This window comes from Cannabis sativa, chromosome 4, assembly GCF_029168945.1.
Source record: "Cannabis sativa cultivar Pink pepper isolate KNU-18-1 chromosome 4, ASM2916894v1, whole genome shotgun sequence".
Lineage (NCBI taxonomy): Eukaryota > Viridiplantae > Streptophyta > Magnoliopsida > Rosales > Cannabaceae > Cannabis > Cannabis sativa.
Window position 1 is genome coordinate 74,662,116 of NC_083604.1, and position 27,785 is coordinate 74,689,900.

General features: G+C 32.9%; 2 protein-coding genes across 2 annotated transcripts; one reads left to right on the plus strand and one right to left on the minus strand.

Annotated features, from left to right (window-relative positions):
- Window positions 1-5,602: 5,602 nt before the first annotated feature.
- Window positions 5,603-7,321, plus strand: LOC115712082 (patatin-like protein 2). Its single transcript, XM_030640311.2, has 3 exons — window positions 5,603-6,314; window positions 6,437-6,958; window positions 7,083-7,321. The coding sequence occupies exons 1-3, from the start codon at window positions 5,781-5,783 to the stop codon at window positions 7,314-7,316; spliced, it is 1,290 nt and encodes a 429-aa protein (XP_030496171.2). The 5' UTR covers window positions 5,603-5,780; the 3' UTR covers window positions 7,317-7,321.
- An 18,070-nt stretch (window positions 7,322-25,391) lies between these two features.
- On the minus strand, window positions 25,392-27,270 carry LOC115711989 (patatin-like protein 2). The gene is made up of 3 exons (XM_030640191.2): window positions 26,557-27,270; window positions 25,919-26,440; window positions 25,392-25,787 (listed from the first exon to the last, which is right to left on the minus strand). The coding sequence occupies exons 1-3, from the start codon at window positions 27,088-27,090 to the stop codon at window positions 25,554-25,556; spliced, it is 1,290 nt and encodes a 429-aa protein (XP_030496051.2). The 5' UTR covers window positions 27,091-27,270; the 3' UTR covers window positions 25,392-25,553.
- Between the last annotated feature and the right edge of the window lie 515 nt (window positions 27,271-27,785).

Below are 27,785 nucleotides of genomic sequence, written 5' to 3' on the forward strand. Positions count from 1 at the left end.
TATTTCTTAGTGGAGCAAACGTAAGTGATATTTTTAATATCGGGTTAATTAGGCAGGGTATTGATTTTGGATGTATTTATACTGAGTGATATAATCTAAAATATATAATTTTGATGTGTGTTAACAAAGTAATATTATTAATTAAAATTAAAAATATAATTAATTTGCTATTTTTAAAATATATAGAAAGTTAGTGATTTTGTGAAAAATATTAATGATTATGAAATTAACAAAAAAAATTACATGTATTTTTATAATAAAATAAATAAAAAAATTAATTGTTTCTAAATTTAATAAACTGGTCTTGTGACTGATAATGTAGTTATTTTCAAAAGACTATTTAGACTTAATTTTTTGCTTAATAAAAATAAACAATTTAATTAACTATACTTTTAATTAAAGTTTTTATATCTTGTTTTGTGGTGTTGTTTGAATGTCTTCTTCACAAAAGTCAATGTAGTATGAGAGCTACAAAGGGACTATCATAATTACCTTTTGCGAAAACTAAAAATTGAGAGATTTATATAAAAATGTTAGTGAAAGAGTTTTTCATATAAAATGGTTTTTTTTTTTCATATGAAATGTTTAGATAAGAGGATTGATTTTAATAATTTTTTTGTGAATGTGAAATTTATACCTTAAATTGTAGTGATGAAAAGGGAGGTCATGATCCATATGACTAATTATTTCTATAGTAAAATGTTTATATGTCTTATTATCTTGTGATAATTAATTAAAATAATAAGTATCATATAAAATTAGTTGTGCAATCCCGCGATCATCAAAGGGTGCATAATATGAGTTTAGTAGCAAAAGTTGTGATTTTAGAGAAAATTGATGGCTAAACTGTCGCAGGCTATTTGAGATGTGTAGGATGCCAAAAAGAAAAAAAACCAAAGTTAAAAGAAATTGCCTCAAACGGACAACCAAATAGAAAGATATTAATGTTTAAAGTTTTTGAAAAAACTTTATGTATATTTTTTCGTCTTTCTATAATTTTTTTCCCTTTATTTATTCGGTGCCTTCACTTATTGTTTCATTGTATTGGTCTCAAAAAATTATATGAAAATGAGTGGGCATATTGCAAAATTAGTTAAGAAATGAAAATATTATGTCATTTCAAAGCTACCAATTACTTTTTGTTCAACACCCTATCATATATTCAAACTAAAATCTACACCCCAACTCATTCGTACTACATAACTTTTTTTATATGTCAACCTTTATTTTTCTACTAAAATGTTTCTCATCATTTCATTGCATATAACTTTTTTATTTCATTCTACTAAAATTTTAGTACAATGTTCCTTTATGACGTCTCGTACACACTTTATTATTTGGTATGAGGTATGTTTTCTTTAACCTACTTTTATAAGAATATTTTTTTTTTCATAAAAATATTAAATTGTATAAAAATTAAAATATTACACATTATTTAATATTCAATATACTAATTATTATACAAACATAACTTAAAAAATTATAAAAATAATACTAAACTACTAGAAAAATACAAGAAGTTGAGTATATGGCCTTGACGAAAGCTATCAAGGAGGCACTTTGGTTGACTGGATTGATGGAAGAGTTAAAACTCAACCAGAAGGTTATCGCTGTACATTGTGATAAAGAAAGTGCAAAATGCAATTTACCATAAATTGTGTGCACATGAATGTACTAAGCCCATAGATATAAAGCTTCACTTTATAAGAGAATTTGTGATTACCAAGGTAGGGTCAAGTAGTAAGTTCGAGCATTTCTTGAAGCTGATTGGAGTTAATTGAGATTCGAAGGGGCTAGGAAACAACAATATTTAAAACAACATCAAGTGACTTCAACTTGAAACTAAGGTGGAGATCTTTTGATTATGGTTACAATTTTTCGTCTTCTGGGAAGCTAGTTGTTACTACGTAAAGCTTGGTGTTCATTCGAAAAGCTTTGTTCGTAAAACTGTGGCTAGTCCGGATGGTTCATATGGATTGTCTTTTGTAAGTAAAGTCTTCTGAATAGCTTTTCATACATCTAGAGACATACTTCCAGATAGCTTGTTGTCAGTCTTGAACGCCCATTCGGAACATGTGTATTGTCTTTCGGATTGTCCGTACAGAGTGCATTTTTGAAGCTGACGTGGAATATGTTTCTAGCGATGACTTCAAGAATTTAAGATAGCATTAATTAGCCATGATAAAATTGAAGTTAATTTTAGCAATTATAGAAATCTATATATAGCTATCACTTTTGTAATCCATGGTGAATCAGACCATTGAAAAACTTGAGAGAAAATTGTGATTGTGTAAGGCTAGAGAGAGTCTAAACTAAGATAAAATTTATCTTGTAATCTCTGTAATAGTTTGAAAGGATTCTTGTAACCTAAAAAATACAGATATCAATTAAGATATGATTATTGTTGTTCTGACTGAGACATAGAGCATTGCACAAGTCTTAAACTCATTAAATTGGTGTTATTTTTCTCTAATTTACTGCTTTAATCTGTTACTTGTTTCTTGTGATTTTCTGATAGTATTGTTCTTGATTGCGTGTTTGTTGGTCCAATATAATTACATTTTTAATTATTAATTGTATCAACAAGATATTATTCTTGAATAGAGTAATCTTAAATAAAATTTCTCCTATATTTATATATATTATTATAGTGATTTCCTAATAATTAGAGAGCTGCCTATTGGGTTAATTATTTTTTATTATAAGTGTCTACTTTTTTTGAAACAATATTTTTATTATTTTTGTTAAACAATTCGCGAACAAGGCAACCAATTATTTAGCTCATACTATTTAATTTTTTTTTTTATTTTAGGTTGTCGATTCGGTTGAAAACTTGTCCTGACTGATTTTCTAACTATTTTATTAGCAGATTTGTAAATTTAATAATAATGAAAAAATTTCTGTCAAAACAAAATAATTAGAGAGCTGCCCATGTGAATATTTTATCATGACCACCTAAAATAACTGACTATAGGCACTCTATAGATCTATTACTCTTGGTCTTTGGCCACATATAAATAATAAACCCCTGTAATTAATAAATAATTATATAATAATACTTTCTTGAAAGTGAATTGAGTTTAAACTTTAACATTGGACTAAGATCAAATAAGAAAATTATATAAAAGTGTGTTGTATATGTGTAATAGAATCACATGGGCAGCTATAACAATATAATAATAAAGATAAATTATATAAACAAGAAAGTTATTCATTTCAAAAAAATTAAAAAAAAAAAAAAACAAGAAAATAATTAGAAGTAATTAATGTCATTATTGGCTGCAAGCGGGGGCGCTTGGTTGCCTTGACTACCTCCTCCACGACGTAGGCAAATTAATTAATTAGGAACATTATTCTAAAAATTCAGCTATAAACCCAAATATAAATAAATAAATAAATTTTTTTTATTGTGGGTACCTTAATTAATTAACAAAGTAAATGATCGTAAGATTATAGGAATTGTATTTTTTTTTGGCATACATGTATCAATATCAATAGTCGAAATTTTTTTAAGGGTTTTTAAAATTCAAAGTTATAATTTGGTATATGTTAAAATTTAAAAGACAAAAGTAATATTATTTAACCATATTACTATATTGACGTCTATAGGCACTACCGATACCCATACCAGTTCAAGATAATTTTTTTTGATATATTTTTGTTTTGATGAATATCCTTAATTGAAAATAATGATATTTTATTTTTTATTTTTTTAATATATAACAATGAATAACTTTATTATATATGTAAATAAACTATAATGTTTATATACAACCTAAAAATAATACATCCCTAAAAAAATATCATCTATCTATACAAGCTCTGATGATCTATTCATTCAAACAACATCGAATAAAAAAAAAAATATTCTCACTGTATAAATACCAATGGTCCAATTAAAAGTATAAAATTTTTACAGCTCACACGTAGTCTTCGAGGTTGACAAAATAACCGAAAGATGAATAAAAAAAATCTTTACCGTATGATCTGCTTCTCTAGTTAAAAAAAAGGTACAAAATAAAAACATCAAAGAAGAATTTGTTATATATTAGTAAAACAACAAAGAAAAAGTAAATAAAAATGCAATACTAATAGGAGTAAAAGTAAAGTTTTAGTACTATACATGGATATTTTAAATATGTGTGATATTACGTGCATGGATTTGACCCCATATAATAAGTAGGTACGCACTTACTAGTATTTTTTATCTTACTTCCCATCGATAAATCAAAATAAAAATATGATCCTTAATTGTTATTTGTAATTAATTAATTAATGGAATTGGTAATTTTATTTAAGTTAATTTTGACAGCTTATATCCTTAGGACGTGTTACTAACTAAATAAGTCAATATACATTTTTTTATTAAGCGTGCGTGGCATAGAGATAACGTACGTATGCCTTTTAATTAAGGTGCTGTTTGGTAACAATTTTGTTTTTCAATTTTTTAATCACAAAATGAAAGTAAAATTTTTGCTTTTAAAAAATTTATTTTTGAAAAACAAAAATTCGTTCTATAACAACTTTTGTTTTTCAATTTTAAAAACAGAAAATAAAAGTGTGCTCTGTAAATTCATTTTTATTTTTTGATTTTATTTAAGTCGGGTTTAGGTCCGGGGTCGGATTTGGGTTCAGATCAGAAGCCGGGTTCAGTGCCAAGGTCGCGGGAAGGAGATTTGGTCCGAGTCTGGTCGTAATCTAAAAGATTGATTACGAAAAAAACTGTTTAAAAAAATATTAAAAGTGATTTTTTTTTTTGTTTTTAAAATTTTGATTTCTAATTATAAAATTGAAAAGTAAAAACAGTTTTATAGAACATGTTTTTGAAAAATATTTTCACTTTTCCACTTTTAAAAACAGAAAACTGATTATAAAAGTGTTACTAAATGTCACCTAAATATATATTATATAACGATAATACAAAAAATTAATTAAAAGCTAGCAACGTCTACTAGCTAGGTTATTGTAACTACTAAAATTAATTTTTTAGATTGTTAATTAACTAATATAAGTACGGACAAAATGGAAGGGTGTAGATAGATAGACATACATATATGATGATATATAGTATATTAATTAATTGAATAATTAAATAATTAGGGAAGGAAGAAGACGATTAATTTGACGACTATTTGAGGGAGAAGGAATCAACTATGGTATGTTATGTTATAATTAATAATATTAATATTGTTGGAATTGATGAGCAAATTGCATTATATATATAATATTTGTAATAATTGTAACCAAAAACAAGGAATGGAGATGGGTACGTGGAACCTAATGCAATTATTATTATTATTATTATTATTATTATTATTATTATTATTATTATTATTATTATTATTATTATTATTATTATTATTATTATAGTATATCATATTTGACCTCATCATCTCAACTGATCATTCATATAGTCATCTATTAATCTCATATATGGTCATGAGTACAGTAAGTCAAGTCAAACTTATACCCAATTAATTAATTATATATATATATATTTTTTTTTTCAAAATTATTAGTTAATTAGAAATAAGACTAAAAAGAAAAAACACGGTCATGTACAGTAATATTGTGTGTGTATATATATATAGCATACTCATTTGCTTGAATTTATAATTAGAAGCAAATTAATATCGAGAGCTAGAATATAGCTATATCACACACATAAAACACATACAAGGAGTATAAGTAGTACTATATATATATAAACAGATTTTGTCTATATATAGTTATTACTACTTGTTGAGCAATAATATATAAAATATATATTCGATCTCGAAATGGAAGTGGTTATTGAAAAGTTTGGTAATATTAATAATAAGATGAAGAAGGGTGGATCATCATCAGGAAAGATGTTTACAGTTTTGAGCATTGATGGAGGAGGGATTAGAGGAGTTATCCCGGGAACACTTCTGGCGTTTTTAGAGGAAAAACTACAAGAATTGGATGGAGAAGAAGCAAGACTTGCTGACTATTTCGATGTAATCTCAGGAACAAGCACGGGAGGCCTAGTGACCACCATGCTTGCGGCCCCGAACAAAGACAACCGACCTTTGTTCGCGGCCAAAGACATCAACAACTTTTACATGGAACACACACCTAAGATCTTCCCCCAAAATGACAACGCCAGCTTTTTCAAAAGCATTACATCCATCATGGACACACTCACCGGTCCTAAATACGACGGCAAATATCTTCACACTCTTCTCAACAACTTGCTCGGAGACCTTACTCTCGACCAAACCCTAACTAACATCGTTGTCCCCGCGTTCGATATCAAGCTCATGCAACCAGTCATCTTCTCTACAAACCAAGTAAGTACGTACTCTAGTATTAGTAAATACTCGGGGTTTTTTTTATTATTATTATTCTTTATAAGAATATGAACTACTTCATTCGTAATGGTTATTAATTTTATTATAATTATTATTATCAGGGAAAAGCAAAGCGTTTGAAAAACGCTCGACTCGCAGATGTATGCATAAGTACCTCAGCGGCTCCTACCTTTCTTCCTCCACACAGTTTTGAAACAAGGGATCGCAAAGGAAATACACGCTGCTTCGATCTTATAGATGGGGCAGTGGCGGCAAACAATCCAACGATGTTGGCCATAAGCCAAATGTTGAGAGAAATGACAAAGAAAAAGAACTCATTAGGGGAATTGATGAGATGCGAGGATGATGATGATCAACAAGGGCAAGCGACTACTCCACCGTTGACTCCTAGGTTGGATGGGAAAAATATGCTAGTACTATCGTTGGGAACAGGATCAGCAAAGGTTCAAGAGAAGTACAATGCAAGTAGGGCATCCCAATGGGGTCTCTTAAGTTGGGTATTCGACAATGGCAACACACCCCTCATTGATATTTTTGGTGATGCTAGTTCTGATATTGTTGACTTTCTTGTCTCCACTCACTTTCAATCTCGTCGTCATAGAAACAATTATCTACGTATTCAGGTATACCTAGCTACCTAATATTTCATTATTTATGATAATAATTATAGTAATAAATAATAAATGTACATGTTAATTTTTTTATCTAACTCTATATAATATATCTTTATATATTTATAATATATAGGATGATACATTGGTTGGGGCAGAGTCATCCGTAGATGTAGCCACTACTGAGAATCTTCAAAGACTGGTTGAGATTGGAAATAAACTATTGGAGAAGCCAATTTCAAGGGTTAATTTGGAAACTGGAAAGTATCAACCTATTCAAGGAGAGGGCACCAACGCACAAGCTCTCACTCATTTTGCCAAACTTCTATCCCAAGAAAGGAAACTTAGATTATCAAATAACAAAAAATAAATAAATCATATATATTATGATTAATTTGTTCGGTTTGATCTTTTTCTTGCTGTAATTGAGGTTAAGAAATTTATGTATTTCTTATTCATTCTTTAATTCATTTTTTTAATCTTTAATAATAATATTTTAAGTGGATCATGCAATTAGCTCCATATATATCTATCTATTCTATATCTATATTTTGTCAATATCATTTTATTGGAATGAAACAGATAATAATTAAGTGTCACCATTATAGATAGGAGTAAGGATCTTTTTTCATAAAAAAAAAAAAAACTATTGTATATTCATAAAACATGCTTAGTTAATTTATGAATCACAACATTAAAGTTATGACTTACATCTGCATCATCAGTGGAAGAACTGGTGGAAGCCTGATTCGCCTTAGCTTTGCCTTTATCTGGTTTCTTCTTGTCTCCATAGCCAAGGGAAATCCGTGGATGAAGAAACATTTGTCTACCAAATGGCCTGGTTTTCTACATTTAAAACAAGAAGGGCGTGACTTCTTATTTCTTGGAGAATTGGTAAAGGAAGATCGAACAGAGGAGGAAAGAGGGGAATTATCAGAGGATCCAAGAGTGGGTTGGCGTTCTTCTCGAATGATCATAGCAAAGACTCTTGAAAAATTTGGAATAGGCTCATTGAGCAAGATCTGAGCACGAACGGATGCGTATGACTCATATAAACCGGTCAAGAATTGTAGAACTTCATTCTGGATAGAATAGTCAAGGAAATGCTTCATCGCACCACAAGTACATGTTGTATTGGGTTGAAACTCTTTCAACTCATCCTATAGGGATTTCAATTTGGTGAAGTAAGAAGTGACAGAATGATCACCTTGTTGCAATCTAGTAAGATGAGCTTGCAATTGAAAGATTCGAGGGCCATTTTCCTCATTAAATATTTCAGCTAGATCTTGCCCCACAAGCAAGATCAAAGTACATGATGCTTTGAGCGATTTCAGACGAAACCGAGTTAACTATCCCACTCAATAGTGTCAAAAGTTTTTTGAAGGTCAAGCTTAATCATGCTACTAGCCTTGTATTCCCTAACTAGATCTTGGCATATTATAATGTAATGTCCTATAAATCTCCTTTTGATGAATCCCCCTGATTTTGAGATACTAAACCAGGCAGGATTTCCTTGATTCTAGAAGACAATATCTTAGTTGCAATTTTATAAACAACATTACACTAAGCAATTGGTCTAAAATCCTTAATAGTATTAGGATATTTTGTTTTAGGCACTATAGTTAAAACAATGGCATTTATTTCCTTGAGTATTTTACCTGTTTCTAAAAAATATGTAATAGCACAGTACAGATCCTCCCCCAAAAACTCTCAGTTATCTTGAAAAAAGAAGCTTGAAAATCCATCAGGGCTAGGGGCTTAATTTCTAAGAATTCCAAATAAGGCTTGCCTCACCTCCTCCTTAGTAAATTTCTTTATTAGCAAATTAGCTTGAGTTTGAGATAGGACATAGCCTCTGTTGATTATTTTAGTTGACACTCTCCTCCTTCCTTCCATCTGAGACCGCAATAAGGACTTATAGTAAGTAACAAAAGCTTCAGTAATCTGATGTGGTTCATGTACTCTACTCCCATCTTGCTGTTCTATCGAGAAAATTTGGTTTTGCCTTATTCTTTGCTTAATACTTGCATGGAATAAAGCAGTATGCTGGAATCACCATTTTGAATCCAGGCTGCCTTAGCTTTTTGCTACAAAAATGATGAATAATCTTTCTACACTATGACATGTCTAAATCTTGCCACATGTTCAGCAGCAATCGTGGCTCAAAGGGTCCTGCTGCAATTTCTCCTGTAAATCTTCGAATTCAATTTTGGTTTTCAAAAGCAGCAGAATAGAGGTCAGAAAAACTTTTCTTATTGATTTCCTTGAGCACCAGCTTAAGAGCTTTAAGCTTGTTGACTAGTTGATACATTTTTGTTCCATTGTGACCAAATCTCCCTGAGTTTTTGTTTCATACTCAGGATGATTTTTCTAACATCCTAAAATACTTGAAGGGCTTCTTCCCCCCTTTCCATTGAGGATATAAAGTTAAGACTGCAGGAGAGTGATCAAAAAGGCCTTCATTCAGAAAAGCAGCTTCAGTAGTGGAAAAACCATCACATTAAGACTGAATGGCCATTACCCTGTCAATCTTGGAGAAGATATGATCATCCCCTTGCTGCTTATTTGACCATGTGTAGAAATTTTCAGTTGCTTTAACATCCTCTAGTTGACAATATGAAACACATTCAATGAAATTTGTATCAGCATGGAACTTTACTTTATGTCCAATTCTTTCTTCTTTGGCCAATATATTATTAAAATCACCCATCAATAACCAGCTATCTGTTGTTGCAATCTCAAATAAGTCTTTCCATAATTCCAATCTCCCAATTCGATCATTATATGCATACTACTATGAGGTAGCTACTGTAATGAGAATCAGCAATAGACACTTTTAAATGCATAAATTGACTTGTGCATTTAGTAATGTCAACATTGTATCTTAGACGGTTCCAAGCTATTACTATTCTTCCACCTTTATGCCAAGCAATGTTAGAAGAAAAACACTAGCCATAAAAAACATTTAGGTACAAAGCTCAAAGTTTAGGAGCCTTGACCCTTGTCTCAAGGAGACCAACAAACCCAACACCTTGTGACCTAATAAATTGTTTTATTAGTCTTTGTTTTTGTTGGTTGTTGGCACCTCGGACGTTCTAACAAAGAAACTTATCCATTGGCAAGAGAGGAAACTCCCCCTCTCTTGTTTTGGACCTATTGATGCCCAAAGGCTCTTCCTGTTTCTTAGTCTGTTCACCTGTTATACTGGCTTTAGAAGTACTAGCAACTGCAAGCATACTAAATGCATTCTCTATTTTTGCTTCAGCAGGTTTCTCCTGTTCCATTACTTTCTTTCCTTTTGTGACCTTCTGGAAACCCTCATCATCAATTAGAACCACATCAGTAACCTTCCTTTTATCTTCTTTAACAGCCCATTCTTGCATGGGTTTTGAATTCTTCTTACACTCAGCAGCCAAATGTCCCATACCAGAACCGTTAGAGCATATTATTGGCTTCCATTCATACTTAATTCCCACATGAGTGTTCGATCCGAATTCATCTTTAAAATCCAACATACTTGGAAGCTCCTGATTCATCTTAACTTCAACCAGAATTCGAGGATAGTTAAGTCTGTCTCTTCCTTTAGTAACATCATCAACCATGATGGGCTAATTTGAGATCAAGGTCTTCAAGTTGAATCCATATTGGAATGTTCTTGACATCTTCCTTCTTAAAATTCATATTAGGGTCCCAGGGTTTCATAATAACAGGTCGTCTGTTGAAGAAGATGTAGCCTCCATTCAAGATAGAGTCCCTATCGCCGATAGAGTTAAACCTAATAAAGATACCATAGGCAAGCATTCAAACCTTATCCACTCCCTCTTTCCAGATTCTCTTTGCAAAACCCTCTAATATATGCATTAATGGTGGGTTCGAACCCAAAACATAACGCACAATAGAAGGCTTCCGAAAGTTTACTTCTTCCTCTATATCCTCCAGCTCAATTTTAACTTTGCTACCATTACTAGAACACTTGAAAGAGTTCACCAGGTTACGAACTACAGAAGTACAATGAAGAATTGGGGGAATCGATTTCATATCTTGAGCAAGTGCACTGTTACATTTGCTCATTAGCATAAATGATCTTGAAGTCTTTTCGTGCATCTTCAATCCTTTGGAGCTCCTGTAATGAAGCACGAGGAGACAGTGGAGGCTGAAACAAATCATGTTGGTCATGATTCAAGTCCATACTCCTTCTCCCCTATATTTCACCAATGCCATCTTCCTCATCCTTTGAATGCTCCAATGGAACAATTCCAAGTACAGCATCCATAAATTTGGTTCAAATAACATCTGCAGAATTCTGACCTTTTTTCTTTGATTTCTTGATTGTAGATTTAGGTTTTCCATTCATCTTGGATCTTGTTTTAGCCATGGCTCCAGCTAGAAGCTGTAAGAGCAAAATGAGAGAAAAAGAGCAATCTTTGAGAAGACTATCTATAATTGTTGTGGATCATGCAATTAGCTCCATATATATTTTGTCAATACCATTTTATTGGAATGAAACAGATAATCAATTAAGTGTCACCACTATAGATAGGAGTAAGGATCTTTTTCATAAAAAAAAAAAACTATTGTATATTCATAAGACATGCTTAGTTAATCCATGAATCACAACATATATTAAAGTTATGACTTACATGAGAAGGAGATGCCTAGAAAAACTAAACAATAAGACTTTATAGTATCTGAAAAAAAAAATACACTACAAAAAACTGCTACTTTTAGTGATAATTTTTTAGACACAACATAATTTTTTTTTATGACTAAATGTGACTTTTAGTCACAATAAAATGTTACTTGTGACTAAAATATAGTATTTATATACAAGTTGTCACTAATTTAGTTTTAGTCACAACAAGTATTATGACTAAAAATACATTTGATCACAACAAATTGTAATTTTGGTGACTAAAAATATCTTTAGCCACGGACCTTTTAGTCACAACATAGGAATGATGCTTTATATTTAGTCACAACTATTTTACTTTTAGTCACAGGTTTTATTGTGACTAAAAGTGATTTTTTGTAGTGACACCTTGCTCATTAAAATACACAAAGTTGTTATTCAAAGCTAACACCAAAGAGAAAGAATTGGAAAATAAACCTTTGGCTTGAAGTCGAATATCTCGATCCCATCTTAATCATACAAACAACACAAGAGCTATTGCCTAAGAAGCTGATTAAGTACCTCTACCATCTACAAAATATTTAAAAAAAATTATTAGTATAGTTATCACAATTAGTTAAGTTAGTTGTTAAGGTGTTAAGAGTTGGTTAGGGAAGTTAGGCAAGTTGTTAATTACTGGTAATAAGTTACCATTTTGTGTAATGCTTGTATAGTAAGTTATATAATGCTCATACTTTGTATTTTCTTTATTCATTCAATCAATATACAGAGATTACTCTTTCTCTTTCTTTCTCTATTTTTCGCACTCTTTAGCTAAAATAGTATCAAAACCAATCTTTGTCTATTCCATTCTTGATTCTTGGTCTCATTGTTCCACTACAAGAAAAAGGATTTTTGCTGGCGAACTTTCGTGCGGGCAAAAGTCTACTAATAGTGCCGACAAACTTTTATTGTCGAGTAAATCCACCAGCAAAGTTTCTGGCAATTATTTGTAAGGGAATAGTGTTTTGTCGGCGAGTTGTGGTATTTTTTCGGCAAAGGTGGTTTTCACAGGTGATTTAAGTCACCGGTGAAATGAGGGCCCTCGACATTTATTCACTGGCATAACTTTCTCGTGTATTTCCTCATTCGTCGGAAAGTTTTGTCAACGCATTTAACTACAACGACAGAGCTTTTTTATTTTGTATTTGTTTTAATTATTTTCAATGTTTTGTCAACACTATATAATGCACTGATAAAATATTTTTTTTGAAAATATTAAATTGGTTTAATCAAATGAAATATAAATATAATTTAAGTTTAAATTAAAACTAAAATTTTATAAATAATAATTCAAAATAATACAATAAAATAATCCTGAGCGCATATTATAATTACACTAAATTTAAGTAAATAATTAAAAAGTGATTGTCATAGTTTATAGAAAATACTAAAGTTTACACTGAAAATACTAAAATAATAATCACACTACAAACTAATAAAATCTTTGTTATCATCATTATCCTGGTTGGGAGGGACGACTTGTGATGAAGATCCAACGCTAGGAAGATGTATTGGTGGAATCGGGGCCATCACAGGCATGTTGAAGCAAGGAATGATGTCGAAAATATACCTAAATTCCTCCTAGAATGTAGTCAGGTACTGATTCTGAGTCTATATCATTTGTTGCTTATAATTATTTTGTGCATCCTGCGCTTCCACCTTTCGCTTCACACCTCATATTCCTTGATATTAATAGTGGGTTTTCTGGAGGAGGGACCTTCCCTCGGAGTTGCCTTTTTGGCCCTTGTCTTAAGTCTAGGCAAATGGCCAATGCCTCTCAGGTGGTGTGACAGCTCACTAAGCACGTATGTCATAACAGGCAGGTTTGCAGGAGATTGGGTGAGTTCTACATCGTCCTAGCGAGGGTGATCACTCTGTGTAGTTGAGTTTCGCATCTCTCAAATCATTTGGGCCTACAAAAAAATATTAATAAATTGTTAAAATTAAATAGAAATTAAATATAGAACGATATGGTTAAAGATAAATTACTTACATGCAATTATTGCGTGTATTCATTACACCAAGTGTTATTCTTGTGGTGAAACTTCTCAAAGGTCTCCATGGCACTGGAAAATTCCCCCGTCTCAGGATTAACATATTAAAAAAAAAATAGTAATATATTGTTCAAAACTCATCGATTTCAGGCAATAATATTTATAACAATATTTCTATCCAACGATGTGCTCCATAATGATCTTGGTTCTCCCTCCACCTAGAATCTTCATCTTCCTCTAATTTTTTGTGTTCTATTCAGCTCTTGCCTGTAATTTAAAATAAATTTATTTTCAACTAAATACGCAATAAATATATTAGTTAATAAATTTGTACATCTTATTTTGGGTCTTTCCAGTAAGTGATCACATCTACCCACACCTCCGGTGACACCCCTTCCTATTTGTCTTCACTTCTCCTATTTTTAGCAACATTCTTGTGCCACGCCTTTTTCGGCTCCGATCTCTAGTTGCATAGTCCTTTTGACATCTAGTAAAAAATGTAGTCCACAAATTTCCAATTGTCTTGCAGGAACTCAAATTTGGTTTGCAAAAAAAATAAACATTAAAGTCATATGTATTTTTATTTGTATACTAATTGTGTGTGAAGTATTACAATAAACATTGAATGTTATTACTAGTTTGTCCCAAATATTCTTAGTGTTTGCTTTGTCAATAGACTCTCAAGTGAACTTATTCATCTGAATGTTATTGCAAACAAAAAGTTTGACCATGTAAAGAAACTTGTTCCCATAGTCATCTACTGGTGCCCTACTCAGCTGCCATCGGAATGACAATATTGCCCCCGCGGGCTACTAAACAAGTGTTGTTTCCACATTTTTCCCACTGTACGGTCCTCGAACTCCCTTTTCTTATTGTTGCCTTCACCTGCACTAGACATTCTACACGTACAAGCTATATTTATTAATAATAAAATAAGTAATTACCATCATAATTAATTAAGTAACAAAAAAATATGCATTTGATATAATTAATGGTGGGCTAAAATATTACAATATTTTAAAGTCTAAAACTCATCATAATCATCAACATCATTAAAGGTTACTTGACCATCAATATCACTAGTGTCTTCATCATCACTATGAACAATGAAATTATCTAAATGTTGATGATCAGAATACATGCTGTTTAAAAATTAGGGTTAATTATGATAATTTTACCAACTATGAATTTATTTTTATGGGATAGGTTATCTTTAAAAAAGGTGAGAGTATATTTAATTTATTTTTTGTAATTATGAATTAATAATAATATTTTTCTTAAGAAAATTAATTTCTTTTACAAATTATTGAATTATCAATACCTAGTTAATACCATAAATATTGTTATTATCACCAAAAAATAATTAAATTGAAGATGTTATGCAACCGAAATTTTGATAGTATAACAACTTAAATTTGATCATTCCCAAATTTTAAATCCGGCAAATTAAAGCATAAACACAATACTAAACCAGTTTTAGTAACAACATTTTCCACCTATCCAACTGTAATATATTTATTCACAAAACTTACTTCATTATAGATTAATACTTCAGATATTCAAACTCTTCTAATATAAATTTTTATTTATCAAAACTAAACTAACATATTAAAAACTCATACTAAATTTCAAATACAACAACAGAGAGTTCGAGAAAATAACCCTACCAAATTGTAGCTAATATTGGAGAAAGCAGTCAAAGATATCATCAAAACTAAAATTAATTTGAACTCTTTTGCAGCAGAAGAATATAGCATCAAAAAAAGGTATGCAACTCTTTTTCCTATTGATGATCGAGTTCAGTGAAGTAATGTCATTTGGGGAAGATTTAACATTCCTATAAACATAGATTCATTTTTTGGTTATCAATGAAGGGAAAACTTCGTACCAAGAGTTATATTAGTAAGTATGAGACAAATATTGATTACACGTGTCTATTACGTTGTGGTCAAGATGAGGATGAGAAGCACTTATGTTTTTTTTTTTTTTAACATGAAATATCAACTTCATTGAAATAAAGCATTTAAATTACAAACTGGCATTATAATCTGCTAGGACATCAACATCATGAATGCTACGATCAGAATAGAAACAAGAACGTCTAGCCACAAAGTGGGGGACCTTATTTGCTAATCGTTTAACAAAACGAAGACTAACATTAGGTAGAGAGGATAAAAAAGATTTACAATCATGGGTAATCAGACCAAAAACAGAAGTCATCTGTTGTTGACTGAAAACTGCTTGGACAGTGAGTAAGCTATCAGTTTCAACCTCTACCACGCTCCAATCCTTGTCTTTGAGCCAGCTGAGTGCTTCCTTAACCCCCAAGGCCTCAACAACCTCTGCAGGAAAGGACCCATGAAAGTATTTGGCCACAAAATCAATGACATTACCGTCCGAGTCACATGCCACAATACCATACCCGTATCCATTTTCAGACTCAAAGGTAGCCCCATCAACGTTGATCTTGATCGTATTAACAGCGGGATTAGTCCAATGCTCAAAGTTGTTACCAACATCTAATGTAGAAGGAGATAACAAACTCATTTTATCTTGAGCTTTAGTCCAGTGATCAAGGATAGTCCAAGCTATAGAGACAACCTGAGGCGGAGAAGAAGCTTTTTTGTCCCAAACTAACGTATTTCTTGCCTTCCAAAGTGACCAGCACAACATCACGACACGACAAGAAATATCATCGTTGAAACTAGTGAACACAAGATGAAGAAAGTGTCCAATAGTCCCAACAAAATTAGCATAAGGAACTAAATCAGCTTTTTGCCAGCAAGCTAGCGCAAAAGAGCAGTTGAGTAAGATGTGTGTAGCAGTTTCAGCCGTATGATGACAAACAGGGCACATGGGAGAAACACTTACCCCTTTTGAAACAAGTTGAAGACAAGTGGGTAGCACATCAGATACTGCGCGCCACATAAAGTTCTTCACTTTGGGTGGTATCTTGAGGTGCCAAAGTTTCCGCCAAAAACTAGAATTGTTATCTCCAGGTCTGTTACTCTTCTGAGTTTGAAGCAAGTTGTAAGCAGATTTGACGGAAAAGTGGCCAGTTTTTTCACCAACCCATGCCCAATGATCATTAGTAGCAGAGAAGCTGAGAGGAATGCTCAATATTAGAGTTGAATCCCTACCATTAAACATATCGCGAACAAGAGAGACATCCCAGCTGCGAGTATGAACATCAAAGAGAGATTGAACCGTATGATGATTGAGCCCCGGAGTAGTGGAAGTCACAAAAGGATTATCTTTATTAGGAAGCCAAGGATGAGAAAGAATACTTGTAGTCGTTCCTGTGCCAATAATTCTTCTAACACCCGAGCGAACTAAACCTTGAGCACTCCAGATACTGCGCCAGACAAAGCTAGGATTACTCCCAGTTTCAGCTGTGAGAAAGTCTGAACGAGAATAATATTTAGCTTTAAACACCTGGCTAGCAAGAGATGACTCAGAACATAGCAACTGCCATCCTTGCTTAGCAAGCATAGCAAGGTTAATTAAAGTCATGAAGATGACGAAACCCCATTCCCCCCAAATCTTTGTGAACCGCCAACCGATCCCATGACTTCCAAATGATTCCCTGACCATTAGCACTCTTCGTTTTCCACCAAAACCTTGCCATAAGCTTTTCAATATCATTACAGATTTTTCAGTGGAATCAGAAAAACACTCATGGCATAAGTTGGAATGGATTGAATGACTGTCTTCAGAAGAATCTCTTTGCCTGCACGAGAGAGGAATTTACCATCCCAACTATTCAACCGAGCAATAATCTTGTTCTTGAGAAAGCCAAGAATAATATTCGGCAACCCTAAGTAGAAAGAACCATCAGTAGCTTCAGGCATTCCGAGAGTGGAAAAAATCTGAGCTTTAACCGCACCATTAGTATTAGGGCTGAAGAATATTGAGGACTTGGAAGCATTAACACGCTGACCTGAAGCAAGCTCAAAAGAATGAAGAAGTCTATTCATGCTATCAGCAGCATTTTGAGTCGCTTGGCAAAATAAGTAACTATCATCAGCAAAGAGCATATGAGTTACCGAGGGAGCCCCATTAGCCACACGACATCCCTGAATAATCCTGTCAGCTTCATATCTTCTGATCAAGGAAGAAAACCCCTCGGCGCAGATGATAAACAAATAAGTTGACAAAGGATCACCCTGGCGGATACCTCGAGAAGGAGTAATAGGACCCATTATGTGACCGCTATGGATAACAGAGTATCTTACCGAAGTGACACATTTCAGAACAAGATGAATCCATTTGCTAGCAAAACCCATACGAGACATAATCGCAGTCAAGTAACCCCATTCAACCCTGTCGTAAGCTTTACTCATATCAAGTTTCAAAGCCATGAAGCCTTTCTGCCCTCTTCTTTTCTGCTTAAGATAATGCATGATTTCAAACGCCACCATAATATTGTCAGAGATAAGCCTACCAGGAATGAACGCACTCTGAGTGGGAGAGATAATCTGATCAATCATGTTTCTCATTCTATTTGCAAGGACTTTAGCCACAATCTTGTAAGAGACATTGCATAGAGCGATAGGACGCAGATCACCCATTGTGGAGAAATTTTTCTTTTTCAGAATCAGCACAAGGTTGGTTTCATTAAGGTCCAGAGGCAAAATTTTAGTCTCGAAAAAATTGGTAATAAGCTTCACAATATCAGGGCCAACAACATCCCAGTGGTGCTGGTAAAAGCCTGGACCCATGCCATCGGGACCAGGAGCTTTATCCGGATGCATTTGAAACACTGCTTGTCTTATTTCTTCAGGCGTAACCGGTTGTAAAAGAGCTTCATTGTGATCATCAGTGACCGAGGGAGATATGCCATGCACCACAGAATTACAGTCAATATCATCAGTAGTATAAAGAGCAAGAAAATAATCAGTAATAACCTGATCAAGACCCGAAGACCAATTGACCCACGTATCGTCAGAGTTTTTCAGTTGGACTATTTGGTTGCTTCGTTGACGGGAACTAGCGGTTGCATGAAAATACTTGCTGTTTTTGTCACCCGCATGAAGCCAAAATTGTTTAGACTGTTGCTTCCAATAGATTTCCTGTTGAGCTAAGATCTCGAAATAATTACATTGCTCAGCAGAAAAATCATGATCATGGGAGCTACTGCTATCCACTTTCAGCTTTGCCATCTTCCTCTTACTTTGCTTCAGCCTTTTTTTAAAATTACCAGTAATCTCAAACCCCCATTCAGATAACATAAGGCTACAATGCTTCAATTTTTCAGCAAGAGTAAAATGACTATTTTCATTCCAACAGCTTTTAACAAGCTCGGCACAAAGAGGCTCACGAGACCAAGCATTTTCGTAGCGAAACAAACGAATTGCATGGATATTAGACACGGTTTCCAGCTCAAGAAATAATGGTGTGTGATCAGAGGATGAGTAATCAAAATTTGATAATTTAGCATCAAGAAATAGAGAAAACCAATCATATTTTGCAAAGGCTTTGTCTAAGCTGATCTCAATGTGAGCAGCAATCCCACGTCCTCTTTCCCAGGTAAAACCGTACCCATGTAACTCAAGCTCTCCAAGTTGGCAGTCGTGAAGAGCACGATTGAAGTCGTTGATCAAGTTATCAGGGTAGGGTCGGCCACCTTGTACATCATTCTGTGTTGTGACATTATTAAAATTGCCAAGGATGCACCATGGAAGAGGCGACTCATCAGCTATAGATCGGAGTAAATCCCAAGTTGTTTGACGAAGAGCACGTTGTGGTTCACCATAAAAACCAGTCATGCGCCATGGAAGTTTACCGGGAAGAGAAATTTCCAAGTCAATATGGTTGTTGGAGAAACTAAGCGATCGGGCTTCATCAATATTTTTCCAGAAAAAAGCTAGACCACCTTTCCTTCCTTGGGCTTCAACAGTGAAACAACTATCAAAGCCCAACTTAGCTTTCACACAGTCCACCACTTCTTTCTTACATAAGATCTCACAAAGAAATAAAAAACTTCTTTTCAACACAAATGTCTTGAAGGAATTGTAAGGCCCGTGGGTTCCCAAGCCCACGGCAATTCCAACTGATGGTACTCATTTCAATTGGTGGGCCTGGAAACCAGGACCCACCATACCAGCGTTTTTTGGGAGGCCAACAACATCTTCATCAAGAAAATCATTGGGCTCATCATTGGGCTCATCTTCAAAAATCACTTCCTTGGAATTATTAATATTAGTGGCTGATTGGGAATTAATTTCCAATCTCTTTCTTTTTAAGTCAACTAATTCCAATTGCAAATCTGACATAAAAGTGGTTGTATTATCTTGCAAAATAATAGTGGGGTCATTTAAGGAAGATTCTAATTGGTTAGAAACTTTCCTATAATAGTGGGATATGACCGGCTGTATAACAGCCCCTCTCTGTTGCGTGATTCTTGGTCCAGTCGATCCCCCCGTGCCAGCTGTGTCTGTTGGAGCAGCAGTAAATGCAGATGGAGGTGATTGTGGATCGGATTGAGGTGCAACCGGAGCTATGTTGCTGTCTGGTAATCGCGTTCTCAGCCATGGAGAAGCAGTCAAGAAATTTTGCCTCCGTGTAGGTGCTTTCATCTCCAAACTGTATGATTTTTCAATTTCCTCAATCGGGGTATCGTATAGGCGAGCACAAAAACGTTTCGAGTGTCCCATAATACCACAAATAAAGCAAAATGTAGGGAGTTTCTCATACTTGAAATTGTCATAGAAAGCATCACCGCCCTTCTTTCGGAACTTTATTCGTCTTTTGAGAGGAACATCCACAGTAAGCCGAACTCGAACCCGTAAATACTCACGCCAAACGCCTTGGAAATTATTCGGATCGGTTTCAATAAATTGGCCAATATAATTGGCTGCTTGTTGGACTGCCTTGGTTGTCTTGAAACCAGCTTGTAAGTCATGAATTTGCACCCATAAATCAAGACTATTGAGAGCAATTGTTCTTGGATTGCCACCTTTCTTCAGCCTCTCTAAGATCAATTGTTTCCGATCGTATGTCCATGGACTCCCCGTAAGAACTCGCTGAATATCGATTTCGTGAAAAAAATTGAAATAAAAACCGATTTTGCTCTAGAATCTTGACATACATACCTTTTCCGGGTTTCCACAAATCCGCCATTATGTTTTGAAATATCGCAAAATCGGAGACTTTCCCTGTCAACAGTCGACCGACGAGGCACCATTTATCATCAAACTCTATATCTTCGACCTCCTCATCTTCATAAACAACCTCATTTTCTTCCTCATCATCCAAGCATATATTCTTCCATCGTTGCTCTAGATCCTTATGTTTTAATTGCCTTTTATAAGGATTATTTAATAGTCTATTTTATTTTTTTTGTTGGGATTTCTACTTTTTGGTTAGGTTGTTACGATGGTTAGTCCTTTTAAATAATTCATGTATTGCCTATATATATGGCTCTTGTATTCAGACCTTGATTCATTGAATGAGATACCATTCTTTCAAATATCTTAGTCTATTTCTCTCATATGATATCAAAAGAAAACTTGCCCACAACTTCTATGGCAATACGTTTCACACGATCTCAAGATGTTGTTCCTCCATCTACAAATGAGAATCTTTCATTAGAAGTTCATCCTGATGCTACTTCCGCTCCAATGGCTAATACTTTGGCAGCTGCTCAACAAAACACCACTTCTAGAACACGATCTCAGAATGCCTTTTGACAATGTTGATCATCAATCTCCAAGAATTGACGAACCAATCGCAACTCAACCTCGACGATCTCATCTCGATCGTAATGCCAATGAAGATGTATCCAGACTTTTCTTTCTCAGTTCACGTGATCATCCTGGCTTAGTTCTTATCTCCATCGTCCTTAATGGTACTAACTATCAATCATGGAAGCGCAACATCACTATGGCATTGGTTGTGAAGAACAAAATTGCCTTCATCGATGGATCTCTTCCACGACCTGATGCTGGTAATAATCTTCTCAATTCTTGGCTTCATTATAATAATATGGTCATGTCATGGATAGTTAACTCGGTTTCGTCTGAAATCGCTCAAAGCATCATGTACTTTGATCTTGCTTGTGGGGCAAGATCTAGCTGAAATATTTACACTACTACAAAATTGGGCTTTAGAGGCGGTTTTTAAGGGATTTTGGCGTCGGTTTTGGCGAAATTCGCTACCGACGCTGTTCCAGGTGACGCTATAGGGTTTAAAACAACCGACGCCAAAGGGTCCCTATGGCGTCGGTTTTTTCATAACAACCGACGCCAAAAGGTACCTATGGCGTCGGTTATTATGGACCAGCCAGCCCAGAAATCCCCAAATCAGAGAAACCCCAAACCCTCTCCGCCAACCACCACGAAAAATCACCCCCATTTCACCATTTTTTCACCATTTTAGCCCATTTTTGTTTCTAAATCTTCTATTTTTCATACTTAAAACTATATACCTGAAAAGATCACATTTTTCCTCATTTTTTAGGGTAAACCGAAGGTAGAGGTAGTGGTTGTGGTGGTTATACCTCCGGCCACCGTTTTTAGAGGAGAAAACATTGTATCTCAACGTCTATTAAGGTATAAATCTGATTTCTACTAATTTTAGTAATGTACATTGCTTTATTTTTTATTTTATAAATTTTTTAGGGTTTTTCTATATTATTAAATATGTATTATGTTGTATTGAATATGTATTGTGTGTATATATATATTGTGAATGAGAAATGTATTGTGTGTATATATATTGTAAATGAAAAATGTGATATAGGAGAGTATATATGTATGTATTTTGTGTTGTATTGAATATGTATTGTGTGTATATATATTGTGAATGAGAAATGTGATATAGGAGAGTATTTTATATATTGTATATGTATATATTGAGTATTTTAAAGTTTAAACTAATAGTTTTGTTAATTAAATATTGTGATGAGAATGAGATAGGAGAGTATTAAAATAAAAGTTTAGAAATTAATTTCTATAAAATTAGTTTAGAAACAAAAATTTAGAAATTAACTATATTTTGTATTAATTTTTTTTTTCTATTTTCAATTTTATTCATGTGTTTTTATTTTTTTTAGTAACTATTAAATAGTTAGTTACAACTATTTAGCAAGTTACTAATTTTCATTCATATTCATGTATTTTTATTACTAACTAGTTACTCATAATTTATATAAGTAGTAAGTAGCTAAATAAAAAATTGGTAATTTTGTAGTATTTCTTTTTTTTTTTTTTTTTTTTGGGAAATCAGCAGTGATTTTCATTACTCCAAATAACATTTACAACTAGATCAGATCCTTTTATATTTGTAGTATTTCTTTACGTTGTAGGTTGTGAGGTCAATTTGCAAGGATCTGACTTATTTGGTGTTGATCGGTTTCAAGGTAGCTCGAGGTATACATTTACTAACTTTTATTATAATAATTATGAATGCTTAGTAGAGTTTGAATATCTTAAATATTCATCCGTAGTGAAGTAGGTTCTGTGAATACATATACTGCAGTCAGATGGGTGGTAAACTTTTATATTGCTAAATGTTGTTGTGATTATTTTATATTGTTTTGAATTGTGTTTTGTTGTTATTAATAGGCTTGAATTTTTTTGGAAATGTTTATTTATAACCGTTATGCTGCCGAAATTTCGGTAGAATTAGGATAATATTTGATTTTTTTTCTCTTAAACTTGGTTGTTAGGATTTTATCGGAAGTCAAGTACATAATTTTTAGTATAAGGTATACTTTCTTTAACTTACTTTTATAAGAATGTTTTTTTTTATATATATATTTAGATAATTCTTAAATACTTAGAGTAATTTTAGAATAATATTGATGTAATACATATGATAGATATAGTAGGCTAAAAAAAAAGATATACAAAAAATGGTCTAATGAGATTTGAACTTGTGACCAAAAAGATAAATTGATAAGTCTTTACCAATATACCAAAACACAATCTTTATATAAATTAACTACAATGATTTTATTTAAATATTAGAAGAGATATAAAAGAATTTTATTTAACATTGATTCTAATACTTAATATTAGAATTTTATTAGTTTATTTTAGTAAAATAGCAAAATAAAACACAAAAAGTTAGGTGAAAGAGGCGCATAACATGATTTTAGTTTACAAAAGATCGTTTTTTGGACAAAATAGTTGGCCAAACCGCCATAGGTTGTTTGGGATGCGTAGAACGCGAAAAAATACCCAAGTTAAAAAAAAAATCGTCTCAAATGGATAATCGGATCAAAAGTTATTAATATTCAAAGTTTTCAAAAAAATTCATGCAAAGTTTAGCCCTTTCTCTAATTTTTTCTATTTATTTTGGTCCTTAAATTATTGTTTTATTTTATTGGTCTTGAAAAATTTAAATATATAAAAATATGAAATTACATAAAAATTAAAAAATATTACACATTATTTATTATTTAATATACTAATTATTATATAAAATATAACTTAAAAAAATTATAAAAAATATACTAATATACTACAGAAATACAAACACATAATGTCAAATATAAAATATTAATAAAAAGATAGCTAATATACAAACACTTAGATTAATGTAAATGTGTATTTATTTAACTTTTCAATTTAATTTTTATTTATGCTTATTGTATATAATTTATACTTAATTTAATTATATTAATAATAAAATAATATATATATAAATTATGCTAAAAGACGAAATTGTAAAGCTAGTGAATACCAAGACTCTATGGCGTCGGTTTTTTCATAAGAACCGACGCCAAAGGGTCCCTATGGCGTCGATTTTTCCATAATAACCGACGCCATATGTTCTGTGAATACATATACTGCAGTCAGATGGGTGGTAAACTTTTATATTGCTAAATGTTGTTGTGATTATTTTATATTGTTTTGAATCGTGTTTTGTTGTTATTAATAACCGACGCCATAGGGGAGCACACCCTATGGCGTCGGTTATTTCCAAATAACCGACGCCAAAAGTGGCGTCAAATTCCCTTCTAAAAATTTTTAACCCTATGGCGTCGGTTATTAATTATTATGCTGAAAAAAGCGACTCTAAAGGCTTGTTTTGTAGTAGTGTTAATGAGGAAAATGGCCCTCGAATCTTTCGATTGCAAACTCATCTTACTAGATTGCAACAAGGTGATCATTCTGTCATTTCTTACTTCACCAAATTGAAATCCCTATAGGATGAGTTGAAAGAGTTTCAACCCAATACAACATGTACTTGTGGTGCAATGAAACATTTCCTTGACTATTCCAACCAGAATCAAGTTCTACAATTCTTGACTGGTTTATATGAGTCATACGCATCCGTTTGTGCTCAGATCTTGCTCAATGAGCCTATTCCAAATTTGTCAAGAGTCTTTGCTATGATCATTCAAGAAGAACGCCAACACACTCTTGGATCCTCTGATAATTCCCCTCTTTCCTCCTCTGTTCGATACTTTACCAATTCTCCAAGAAACAAGAAGTCACGCGCTTCTTGTTTTAAATGTAGAAAACTAGGCCATTTGGTAGACAAATGTTTCTTCATCCACGGATTTGCCTTGGCTATGGAGACAAGAAGAAACTAAATAAAGGCAAAGCTAAGGCGAATCAGGCTTCCACCAGTTCTTCCACTGATGATGCAGATGTAAGTCATAACTTTAATGTTGTGATTCATAAATTAGCTTTATGAATTTACAATAATTTTTTTTTTATGAAAAAAGATCCTTACTCCTATCTATAATGGTGACACTTAATTGATTATGTGTTTTATTCCAATAAAATGATATTGACAAAATATAGATATAGAATAGATAGATATATATGGAGCTAATTGCATGATCCGCTTAAAATATTATTATTAAAGATTAAAAAAATGAATTAAAGAATTAAAGAATGAATTAGAAATACATAAATTTCTTAACCTCAATTACAGCAATAAAAAGATCAAACCGAACAAATTAATCATAATATATATGATTTATTTATTTTTTGTTATTTGATAATCTAAGTTTCCTTTCTTGGGATAGAAGTTTGGCAAAATGAGTGAGAGCTTGTGCGTTGGTGCCCTCTCCTTGAATAGGTTGATACTTTCCAGTTTCCAAATTAACCCTTGAAATTGGCTTCTCTAATAGTTTATTTCCAATCTCAACAAGTCTTTGAAGATTCTCAGTAGTGGCTACATCTACGGATGACTCTGCCCCAACCAATGTATCATCCTATATATTATAAATATATAAAGATATATTATATAGAGTTAGATATATAAAAAATTAACATGTACATTTATTATTTATTACTATTATTATTATCATAATTAAATAATGAAATATTAGGTAGCTAGGTATACCTGAATACGTAGATAATTGTTTCTATGACGACGAGATTGAAAGTGAGTGGAGACAAGAAAGTCAACAATATCAGAACTAGCATCACCAAAAATATCAATGAGGGGTGTGTTGCCATTGTCGAATACCCAACTTAAGAGACCCCATTGGGATGCCCTACTTGCATTGTACTTCTCTTGAACCTTTGCTGATCCTGTTCCCAACGATAGTACTAGCATATTTTTCCCATCCAACCTAGGAGTCAACGGTGGAGTAGTCGCTTGCCCTTGTTGATCATCATCATCCTCGCATCTCATCAATTCCCCTAATGAGTTCTTTTTCTTTGTCATTTCTCTCAACATTTGGCTTATGGCCAACATCGTTGGATTGTTTGCCGCCACTGCCCCATCTATAAGATCGAAGCAGCGTGTATTTCCTTTGCGATCCCTTGTTTCAAAACTGTGTGGAGGAAGAAAGGTAGGAGCCGCTGAGGTACTTATGCATACATCTGCGAGTCGAGCGTTTTTCAAACGCTTTGCTTTTCCCTGATAATGATAATTATAATAAAATTAATAACCAGCATAAATAAAGTAGTTCATGTTCTTATAAATAATTAAAAAAAAAACCCCGAGTATTATTACTAGTATACTAGAGTACTTACTTGGTTTGTAGAGAAGATGACTGGTTGCATGAGCTTGATATCGAACGCGGGGACAACGATGTTAGTTAGGGTTTGGTCGAGAGTAAGGTCTCCGAGCAAGTTGTTGAGAAGAGTGTGAAGATATTTGCCGTCGTATTTAGGACCGGTGAGTGTGTCCATGATGGATGTAATGCTTTTGAAAAAGCTGGCGTTGTCATTTTGGGGGAAGATCTTAGGTGTGTGTTCCATGTAAAAGTTGTTGATGTCTTTGGCCGCGAACAAAGGTCGGTTGTCTTTGTTCGGGGCCGCAAGCATGGTGGTCACTAGGCCTCCCGTGCTTGTTCCTGAGATTACATCGAAATAGTCAGCAAGTCTTGCTTCTTCTCCATCCAATTCTTGTAGTTTTTCCTCTAAAAACGCCAGAAGTGTTCCCGGGATAACTCCTCTAATCCCTCCTCCATCAATGCTCAAAACTGTAAACATCTTTCCTGATGATGATCCACCCTTCTTCATCTTATTATTAATATTACCAAACTTTTCAATAACCACTTCCATTTCGAGATCGAATATATATATCTGTCTATATATATATTTTATATATTATTATTGCTCAACAAGTAATAATAACTATACACAAAATCTGTTTTTATATATATAGTACTACGTATACTCCTTGTATGTGTTTTATGTGTGTGATATAGCTATATTCTAGCTCTCGATATTAATTTGCTTCTAATTATAAATTCAAGCAAATGAGTATGCTATATATATATACACACACAATATTACTGTACATGACCGTGTTTTTTCTTTTTAGTCTTATTTCTAATTAAATAATAATTTTGAAAAAAAAAATATAATTAATTGGGTAAGTTTGACTTGACTTACTGTACTCATGACCATATATGAGATTAATAGATGACTATATGAATGATCAGTTGAGATGATGAGGTCAAATATGATATACTATAATAATAATAATAATAATAATAATAATAATAATAATAATAATAATAATAATAATAATAATAATAATAATAATAATAATTGCATTAGGTTCCACGTACCCATCTCCATTCCTTGTTTTTGGTTACAATTATTACAAATATTATATATATAATTATGCAACTTGCTCATCAATTCCAACAATATTAATATTATTAATTATAACATAACATACCATAGTTGATTCCTTCTCCCTCAAATAGTCATCAAATTAATTAATCGTCTTCTTCCTTCCCTAATTATTT

What these genes read in the sequence shown, in the direction of transcription:
- LOC115712082 (XM_030640311.2), top strand. Translation starts at nt 5,781, where the DNA reads ATGGAAGTGGTTATTGAAAAGTTTGGTAATATTAATAATAAGATGAAG. An exon ending in TCATCTTCTCTACAAACCAA is followed by an intron (nt 6,315 to 6,436) that starts GTAAGTACGTAC and finishes TATTATTATCAG; the next exon opens with GGAAAAGCAAAGCGTTTGAA. An exon ending in ACAATTATCTACGTATTCAG is followed by an intron (nt 6,959 to 7,082) that starts GTATACCTAGCT and finishes TATAATATATAG; the next exon opens with GATGATACATTGGTTGGGGC.
- LOC115711989 (XM_030640191.2), bottom strand. Translation starts at nt 27,090, where the DNA reads ATGGAAGTGGTTATTGAAAAGTTTGGTAATATTAATAATAAGATGAAG. An exon ending in TCATCTTCTCTACAAACCAA is followed by an intron (nt 26,441 to 26,556) that starts GTAAGTACTCTA and finishes TATCATTATCAG; the next exon opens with GGAAAAGCAAAGCGTTTGAA. An exon ending in ACAATTATCTACGTATTCAG is followed by an intron (nt 25,788 to 25,918) that starts GTATACCTAGCT and finishes TATAATATATAG; the next exon opens with GATGATACATTGGTTGGGGC.